The sequence below is a fragment of the Symphodus melops genome (genome assembly GCF_947650265.1).
Source record: "Symphodus melops genome assembly, chromosome: 5".
NCBI classification, from domain to species: Eukaryota; Metazoa; Chordata; class Actinopteri; order Labriformes; family Labridae; genus Symphodus; species Symphodus melops.
In genome coordinates this window covers 25,431,757-25,442,082 of record NC_136695.1, presented here as the reverse complement: position 1 = coordinate 25,442,082, position 10,326 = coordinate 25,431,757, and the positions used below count along the sequence as shown (strand labels likewise).

At 38.1% G+C, this 10,326-nt stretch overlaps 1 protein-coding gene across 2 annotated transcripts; it reads left to right on the top strand.

Moving 5' to 3' along the window:
* Positions 1 to 695: 695 nt before the first annotated feature.
* Positions 696 to 8,536, top strand: ifnlr1 (interferon lambda receptor 1). Of its 2 annotated transcripts, none has more exons than XM_079345147.1 (7): positions 696 to 993; positions 2,248 to 2,380; positions 2,745 to 2,920; positions 3,049 to 3,185; positions 3,339 to 3,480; positions 4,450 to 4,580; positions 5,807 to 8,536. In XM_079345147.1, exons 1-7 carry the CDS (start codon positions 945 to 947, stop codon positions 6,788 to 6,790), a joined length of 1,752 nt encoding a protein of 583 aa, XP_079201273.1. In that variant the 5' UTR covers positions 696 to 944; the 3' UTR covers positions 6,791 to 8,536. The 2 variants fall into 2 exon arrangements, with proteins under 2 accessions (XP_079201273.1, XP_079201272.1); XM_079345146.1 differs by having other exon boundaries at positions 3,010 to 3,185.
* Positions 8,537 to 10,326: the final 1,790 nt, after the last annotated feature.

Below are 10,326 nucleotides of genomic sequence, written 5' to 3'. Positions count from 1 at the left end.
CAATTTCAGCAAATCCAGTGACGATGGATATCAGCTACTTTTAGCTAAATAGAACCTCCCATCTGATCCTGTATAATAGAATAGCCAACTCCTTGAATTGTGTACATGTGCATACAAAGCCATAATAATTCCTGACATAAACTGTAAATATTTGGTCTCCTATGAGGCTTTATTAAAGGCAGAGTGAAGCCTTTGTTTTGAATGACTGCCCCACTACAGTAATGCTGCAATGGAAAATTACATGATGTCCACATGCATATGTCCAATAAGTCTGTTTCCTGTTTGCTCATTACCATAAAGGTGTAATTATGATGTCTAAACTGACATCAAGCTATTTAAGTGTCTTTTGTGTTAGCCTGTTATGCAAAGCTCCGCCATCGTGTGCACTAACATGATCTTTCACTTTTAGTTCCGCAGTTGCAAATCTGGATCATTTCCAGTAAAAAACTGTTAAAACCAGAAATAACCTGAAAGACAAGTTTGAAGAGACAGAGCGAAAGAGAGAGAGAGAGAGAGAGAGATTGACTCAAGGTGTAACAGGTAAGAGAAGGAGGAGGAGGAGGAGGAGGAGGGCAGGAAAAGGGAAGTCGAGAGCAGGGAGAGAGAACGCAAGAGGGTGTGACATACAGTAAACAGGAACAAGGTGATAACAAATACCAAAGTACACCTGTACACCTGAGGAAAGCCGCTCCTTTCTCCGTACACTCCAGGAGACGAGGCAGAGAAACACACTTAAACCTCCTATGTCTCTAATATGTATGTATCTAATATTTAGCTTTTTGTTGGAAGGATTTGGGAGGTTCGGAACTTAAGTTTGTTTTCTTTGTTTTGTTCTCAGTGAGTTTTAATATTATATCCCTGTTATTATTATTTTTTTAATTTTCAAACTTGTAGCTTTGCTGCAGCACTGTAGGATTTTAATATTTTTGTGTCCGGCGTACCTGATGAAGATGTGGTCAATGAGAGTCATCATCCTCCTCCTGTTCTGCTATGGTGAGTATACACAGAAGCTAATATAAACTTTGTTTTGATTTGCACATGTTGATAATACGCAGTCAAATATTGACTGTGCCTTCATTCAGACAAAGCAGCCCTAATAGGAAAGATAACAACACAACAATAAGGCACACATTAGCATACTGTATATAGTCGAGTGATTCTCTCTCATTGAAATGAATACATTATGGACTTTGCTTATTTTAAATGGTGGTGATTAAAGGGAACTATTTCAATTCAGAGCCTGGCTAAAGTACTGCTGAGGGTATCACTGTTCAAATGCTAATTCTGAAATAAATACAACCTTGTGTCTTTTACTCCATCAGTGATCGACATGGGCTATAATATTAAGTAGTCATGAGCTATATGGTTATCACTAGTTACATGTAAATTCTTTCTTAGAGAAGTTAAAGATTTCTTTCTGGTTCGCCGGGGCTGAAGACTGCAATTATTTTGAGTATGAATGATGTCACAAGCATAGTCATAGAACAAATACCTTTTTAGTTTCAGTGACCAAAGAAGTTGTGTAATAACTTCCATGTTACACTATACACTCCAGTGTATTTATACTGTGTTACACTATTTAGGTCATTGGTTCACAACCTGGGGTCCAGGACCGTCTAAAGGGAGATGGGGCAAAGATGTAAGGGGGGCGCGAGGCTCTGCCAACTTAACAAATGATAACACAAATTGATTATTTGAAGATCTGCAGATAAAACTGTAAAATGAATTTAAAAAAATAGTCAGCACAATTGTTATACAAGTTAATATAAATCCTTAAGGAACTAAACTATGCACAATTTTAAGAGAATGTCACTGCAAAAACCACTTTTAGCTCCAATTGGTGTGCTGCAAAGAAAAGGGTTGAGATCCTCAGATTAAAGCCTCAGCCTGTGAAAATGCAGTGACTCTTCCTTATCTCTGGATTGATCATATTGTGCCAATGCTGCAAATACAACAGCATGAATAGCTTTAAAAAAAGATGCAGTGATTGAACACTTAAGCTTCAACATTAATAAAAGTTCTCTCTTTGCTTTCACGGGGGGGGAAAAAAAAAATCCATTCTCACTTTAAATTTCAAACATAGCATAAATACGACCAAAAGAAGGTGACTTGTTAAATACATTTTTAAGGCCTGGTTTCCAAAGTTTAAAGATGTTGCGAAATCGACAAGGCTGATTGAGAACAAGGATTGAGTATCAAATTCTGCCGTAAAGTGATAGACTTTGCTCTTTTACCTTTGTCTGTCAGCTTGCCTGTCAACGGACAATCGGAACCACACGGTATATTTTGAATCAGAGAACTTCTTCAACGTTCTCCACTGGGTACCAGTAAAGCCAGCCTTCCCTGGACAAAAGATCCTCTATAGTGTCATGTACTGGAGGTAAGACCCAGGAATACTTATACGTTATTGTTTTTTGTCCCTTTACCTATGGGCGGGTTACAGCATGAAAAAGGGTGTGCCAATGAACGTGTTATTGATGTGTAAGAGACAACTATATTTAACTGAAACCAAGAATTTGATGCATTTTTAAGTTTTTGTCATTACAGTGACATCTGTTGCTATCACAGTATATTTTAGCAAATTCAAATGATCTTTGAGTGGTTATGTCACTGTAACTCATTTTGGTTTTTAAATGGTTCCAGTAAACGTAAATGTTACAGTTAGACAGACATGTGAAGGTGTGTGGCGAAAGGCCCATTTTATTATCAAAAGGCTTATCACAATGTACTGTATTATTTTACAGTGATGCCAAAGAAGGCCAATCGTATCAGATGAAAGCGGATTGTCAGAACATTACTGCTCTGTCATGTGACCTGACTGCAGAGACCCCATCAGTTTATGATGTTCACTACCGGGCTCAGGTCTATGTTAACGGCCGTGTTCATGGTCGCACCACCAGTTTTAAACCTCTAGCACGCAGTAAGTATTTCAAATCTCTTTTAACATGCTATTCTATTTTACTTGTATTGTATTGCAACATTTACTAACCAGCGTTTTTTCCTCCTTAGCTACATTTGGTCAACCGAGTATTTCTTATTATACAACAGTGACATCCTTGAATGTTGACGTCTCCCTGCCCTCGGGACCCAACGGAGTCTCCGTTGCAGACATCATCAGCAGAAGCAAAAATGGGAATGTTATTTTTTATGTTGTAAACATCACCAAACCAAAGTGGGCTGCAAGGGTGAGTGCCCATATGAAGAGCAGAATATACTGTTCAAACAGACACAGATAAAAACAATATGCACTTCATCCCTTCTATGTGGGGATAGATTATTATTATTCTTTTTTTGTCTGAATCATTTAGTAACTCATATCATGCACTATGTGTCTATAGGTCTATGAATCCACAACTGGACAGTTCAAAATCAACTTGAAGAACATCCAAACAGAGTTCTGTGGCAATGTCTCCTACAAGCCTTCTGCAGAATGGGGTCGCCCAGAGAGTGAAAAGGCCTCCTTCTGTACCAAACTGCAAAGTAAGGACGATAATAATCCTCTTCTATCACATTCTTACAGCATAACATATTGAAGAGGAAATTCATATTGGTCATTGATTGCCAAGATATGTAATATAAACACATGAGATATGGACATATGAAAACACACTAGAAGTGGTGAATTGTGTGGAGGACTTTGTGTTGATACATGCATGTTTACTAAGATATGACGTATTTGTATAATCTGAATAACATATTGCGTTTATCCTGATTATATCAACAAAATGTCTGTTTTCCTTGCGGCAACACTGTGACAATGCCCAATGTCTTAGCTGGAAAGTATTCACTGGCTACGGAGAAAACAATACAAGAATAGAGATTATCTACATTTTCTCTCAGACGTTTTTTGATAATGTATTTAAGTGAATGCAGAAACTTAGAAAAACATAAAGTTTTCAATTCAATTTCAACTAATTGGGAAAATGTGTTAAAAATAACCCAATGATCTAATAAAATCTAGTATCCAGTATCAAATCAAACTGCTCCATTGAAACAATACCTGTAATTACACTTTGTACCCAGATATAGAAAAAGAAGTTAATGATTTCTCTAGCAGCCACTTTCTGAATGCATTCTTTGACAACTACATTCAACTTAATACTTTTAATTGCACAAGGGCGCTGGCATTTCCATTTTTACGAGTGCACTCAAAGCTATAGCTATCCTATTCCTGGAGAGGGAAATCCCTGTGGAGGCTTCTTTTGAGACGAGTTCCTGCTTACCAACATTAAAGGGCTTCTCAGAAGTATCTATGTACATCCAGGAAGAAGACAATTCATCTGCTTCAATACCAGCTATGCTACGATGTGCCTCGGAGAACATGCCTAAGCTTGTGTGTTTCTAATAGAATATTTTTAGTGCACAGTTTGCAGTGCCTGAGGGTGTCTGATCTTACAGATGAACTGATTTTCACTGACATATGACATCAACTCTCTTCCCCCACCTTAGGTAATCATCTGAAGATTTTGCCATGGTTGCTTGTGGGTGCTGGTCTTCTATTGGCTGTGGTAACATTCGCCATTGTGGGAATTTGCTTCTACGCGAAGGGTGGAAATGAAAAGAAAATGCCAAAGCCATTGGTAAGATATTTTTTTCTCGAGTGTCCTTTGGTGTGTGTGTGTGTGTCTTATTACGAGGAAATGATGCCTTACTGGAAGTTCAAGCCCTCAGGCACATTAACACATTTAGGGTGACAATATGACGCAGCAACCTGTTCACAATTAAACACATCAAAGTATGTTGTTATAGGTAAGTTAAAACATGTTTTAACATGGAACTTATGTTGCTTTCTGTGGTTTCAGTTTACTGTTGTTCTAGTTATTAATTAACTGTAACCTTCAAATCAAAGTGTTTTCTTCCCTTGAATGTTTTATAGATGTTTGATCGTTCCCATTAATATTTTTTTGTTTGCCAGTCCTGGGTCATGTAATACAACAGCTTCATGCTGAGAGGTTCGAAGTAACAGACATACAACACTTTAAAAAGTGTTGACTTTACCCAATTGGCTATGTCAGCACTTGTCTTTAATTGTGCAACATTTTTGACATAGCCATCGAGGTGAAGTTGGAGTCAAGTTTCATTAAAAGTTCTGTGAATCTGATACCCTTTAAATGTACGTATTCAAAGAAAACAGAATAAATCTGATAACAAGTCAGCAACAGGGCCTGTGTCCATTAACACCTTTTCTATTTTTACACCGGCAGAGCGTACTACCTCTATTTTAGAGTGCTCCTTACTGACGCTTACTGTTGCTAGGTTACAAAACCTGGCTCACAGCACTTCCCTCAGAGATAACCATCACATCTGTTATAAATACGTTCCTATAGGAAGCTATCAAATATTAAGCATGCTCAATATTTGTTAAAATGTATAATCGCTGGCAAGAAATTATGGCTTAAGCAGCAGCTCAACAGTTAATATCGGAAGTCCAGCCCCCTTTAGTTTGATTGGTTATAAGAGGAAAAGTTACATTAATGACTGTGGCAGGGCTTCAAATAAGAGCACTAGTTAGCTAGCGACAACAAACACCAAGCGCTGAGGTCGTTAGCTACCTGAGGACAAAGCACTAAAAACGTTGACCTGCATTGGTTTTGTATTGAAAACGGGCACAGCATCACAAAAACAGGTTTAGCAGACACTTGCTTTTAATTTTGTAATTGTAATTGAGATATACGGTAGTTAGCATCTTTTTTTATTGTATATTTGTTGTTTCTTGTATATTTGCATGAACTATTGCCTTAATGAATTATTGTCGAAAAAACTTTATTTGACTCTGGTTGGTCTGTCTTTCTGATCTTTAAAACAGGTGACGCCCTTTAACACCTTGCCCAACGTAATGAAGTTTCTAGATGGGAATTGCCACATTTCTAAAGCAGACTTCAATACTCAGGGTGAACCAACAGTTTACGCATCCATACGAGTGAAGCCAAATGTGTCATCAGTTGGAGCAGGAGGTTATTCTCCCCAAGACGTCCCCTGGCCAACCTGTCAAGGCAGTTACGACTCCTCTGAGGGCACAGGAGCACAAAGTCCAACCTCAAATCCAGGGGACACAAGTGCCCAGTCCTCAGAAATTTACAGTCTTGTAGCAGTCCATGTCCCTGCCAAAGAGAATCAAGATGGTCAGCAGGGTTGCGCTGAAGACAGGCAAACTGGGAACTTACCATCTGCTTCCAGCACAGAAGACTGGGACAAAGGTGGAATTGATCCAGAACGTACCACACATGGAGTACCGATACCTGATCTGGACTCTAATGAGAGCATTGCAGCCATGCCACTGCTGTTACATACAGTTCGGGATCCCAATGGACAACTATTGTTGCCTTCTCTCACGTTCCAGAGCACCACATGTGGCAGTGAAATGAAACCCCTTTTATCTGACCTCTTAGACTCCAATAAAGAGGGGCCATCACTTGCTTCCATTCAGAGCTTCGACAGCTCAGAGTGGTCTGACTCAGGGTGTGGTGACAGCACTGTAAACACGCCAACCCATCTGTACTGTAACACCAACTACTTCCCATCTCAGCCAGTTGTTCCTTACATGCAACAGGAATGTCTGAACACACCACCTGGTGATGCAACATTTGAATCAGGTTACAAACAAAACTGGACGCCAACAACCCTTTCTGGGACTTTACACAAAGACAGTTGTGGAAACAGAAGGATTGAGAAACCTTGGACATTGACTGGCTTGGAGGAGGAGGAAGCTGAGGAAGATGACGTCAGAGAAAATGAGGAAACATCAAGAGAAATTCTTCTTGGAGCTTGGGGAATACAAATTCAAGAATAACTTTTAACATTTTAAGTCACATAACATGCTTTCATTCATCTGGGTCATTGAGTGAGGATATTTATATTATACTGCAGTAACTTTTTTAAAGAAAAGGTTGAGGAGCAGTTAATGGGGGCATTGGCAGGTGGTTTGGTGACGGTATATGTCTCCGGCAAATGAATGAGTTTTCTGTGTGTTGCGTGACTGAAAATGCAGAGACACATGTCCAAACTGTTTTTAAACCTCAAAATGTATTTTCTATGGTTTAAATCAACAATTGAATCAAGAGCTGGCGATGAATTGTTTACTCTCAGCGGGCACGCACTACAAGGTAAAGAAGGTATCTCCAAGCAAATGGAAAAAAGGTAGTCTATCTGAGTCTAACTATGCAACTGGGATGAGAGTGGCCTCTATGAAAATAGTTGCACATGTGTTCGTGTAGCATCCTGAGGTTGAATAATTCCACGACGTAAAAGCTGTCCTGGTTCTCTCTGCTTTCAGCTCAGCTAGAGTGTGTAGTTCAGCCTAAGCAACACATGCACACTTTCACAACAGTAGGATTCAGACTGAAAGAGTATAAATATTAAAGAATAAACACTTATCACTGTTTTTAAAAAAGGCCCTTCATGTTTTGCTGGAAGGAAAAAAAAAAGCTTTGGGGCATAATTCCACCATCCATACCCCACTTAAATATGTTCATAATAAGTGGCGATAGTTTCGACTGCACTTTAGTTGGATATCATTTAATTTATATTTTTTCAGTCCTTGTTTACATTTCAAGCCATTATTTAACTAAAAAAACCACCTCTTTACGTTAATATTTATTTTACATTTTGTTTAATTGTTAGAAGCTGAAAGCAAAGTTCACGTCTTTTATTACTGATTCTTGATTTCAACATTAATGTGATCCATTCATAGTTTGGTTTACATTTGAAAGTGAAATTGATAAACGAGACACAATGGGGAAAAAAAGAAGTAGAAAAAGCCTTTACAACTAGTATAAGACACTGAAAGTGAAATTCCGTTGCCTGAAATCAATGTTTTTTAATAATGTGTGTGTTTAAACAGCAGGAGTCTTTTGTGTGTTGTCACATAAACTGTTTGAACTTGGTTTGATTTGTTTGAAACTAATCTGAATATGAAGCTGCAGGAAAAAAATGCTTCTTGTTTACCAATGTAAAATGCAGTCAGTGTCAGCTTTATGGATCGGATTTAAAAATACACTCATAGACCTTGTGTCTAAACAAAGCTGTGGACACAGCTCAGCACCTTCAACTTGTTTTAAGCTGAGGCTACAAAGACCAAAATTGTAATTAAAATAAAGCTCACTGTTCCCATACTGTCAACGATATCTGAATGTTATATTTGTTGTAAGGAATCCATACAAGTGACTGAATATGTACATGCAAAATAGCAGAATTTTTTACATTTCCCTGAAACACAGGGGTCATGAACTCATTCGTTTCTCCTCGTTGTTTACTGTTCTTTCAGCAGAAGAAACTAAACAGTGTGGAGATATATATTGGAAGCTGGGGTCATGTTTCAGACAGCCACACTGATATAAGCTGGGTTTTTAATAGCCTCAGGCCAGCTGTTTATGGGCCGTTGTAAAGTTATAATGTCAGGTGTATTGAAGCAAGGTGAGCCATATATGGACACACTGTAAAACATTTATGAAGAAGTGTTGCACGTCAGTTCATCTCTGTGGTTTCTGCAGAATTAAGATAAATGGATGCATGTAAATAATAAACTTATAGAACTATGCTTATTGTGTGTTTTAGAAACTTGATGTTAGCTTGAATTGAATTCCCCCAAAATATAATTTCTGTGCATTTTAGGGTTTCATTTGTATTCAGGGTTATATTTCTAAACCCCACTTTTAAAATGGACAATCTGGAGCTCACAAAAAAGGTTGACACTGTTTTATGTGCGCATTCATTTTGTTTGTTAGGAAGGGTTGTAAAAGCATTTTGAACTCTTTCCCATCCAAGCAAAGTCTTTATGCAGGAGACGCTGAACTTGCTGCCCAACTACAAGACTGGAAATAAGGAGTTAATGCCACTTTCTCTCCATGAATTATATCAGAATAATTAACTTGTAATTTGTGTAACTTGTATATTAACTGTGCCACACATGAGCCTTATCCACAGCCACTGTGGCTAATCATAAAGATTGATTGCAGAAAGGATCCAAAGTGCAACTTAACAGCCTGTTGCGAGGGACTGTGTCTTTAGTCAAAAAATCAAAACAGTACTGAGCTCCGTGGCAGAACTGCTAAGTGTAAAAGGGTAATTATGTGTAAAACATGGATCCGCAGGAAAATTAAAATGAACACACACAAACCCCTTTTCTTTAAATGATAAGGGGTTATTACCCTAATTTAAATCCTGTTCAAAACTTGCTCAAAGATAAGGGGGTTGCTTTTTTTTATGTCGTCTTGGATTAACCAATCCTTTTATATCAAGATCCTTTCCTTTCTGTCCATCCTTTTCTCGGAAACCAGAAGAGGAAATTATACTCAAATGTAGAGGGTAATCAATGTAGCTATCTGCATCCATTGCATTACTTTCCAAGGGATAACATGAGTCATGTGTGGATCATTCTGTGCTTTGTTATGCAACTTCTACCGTGCTCATGGAATATTACAGCCTGACCTATGAACAGATGACAGAGTACAACAGCAGATATCCAATATTAACAAACCTATTACAATTAAAGAGAACAACATGGACTCATTCTCTCAAAACAGCTCTGTCTATTATTGTATTTTTTATAGTGTGCCCTAGAGTTAAATAATAAATGTTATTGATTGGTTTAAATAAAGCTGCTCAAAATCCCATTCTTTCTTCACCATACTCTCCTGTGTTTCATCCACCTTGGCCTTCTGTTACAGCTCTTCTGTTTAACGAGACAGCTGGCCTCTCTAGTGAGTTCATCCTGCTCATTGTGAAAGTGAAGATGGGAGTGATTGAAAGTAAAAGATTATTTTGGACAGTGACAACAATGCACAAATGTGTTCACATCGAATATCCCTCAGCAAAGAGCAGTGTATAAAGGACGTCTCACTTATGCAGCTCTTTGTGTAAAACCAAATTATTTACAACGTTATATTTTCTTATAACAGATCCGAACAGATGATGTTTGGTCAAACATTTCATACACAGTGAGTGTAAAACTTGATTTATACTTCTTCATCTACGCCATAACATATGTCTTAGGTTCGCGTAGCCCTTAAGTAAGGCAGAAGCATACTGTATGAATGTAGCATTTCAAAATTAAGCAGACTGCAAGCCCTGTGATTGGTCCGCTGGGTAGCATCATATTCCTGCATTTACAACATTTCTAGTATTGATGCCATTTTTTAATCCAGAAGAAACAAGAAAGCTACACGTTAACATTAATACATTTCTGTTCAATATCCATCATCTCCAAAGCCAACATAATAAGCTTGATTTCAGTGGCTTCCTGTTCACGTACAGCCAGAGAACATCGTGGAAGTGACGATAAAATGGCATTTCAAGCTGAGCTTTTATTACTTCGTGTTACCGTCACAA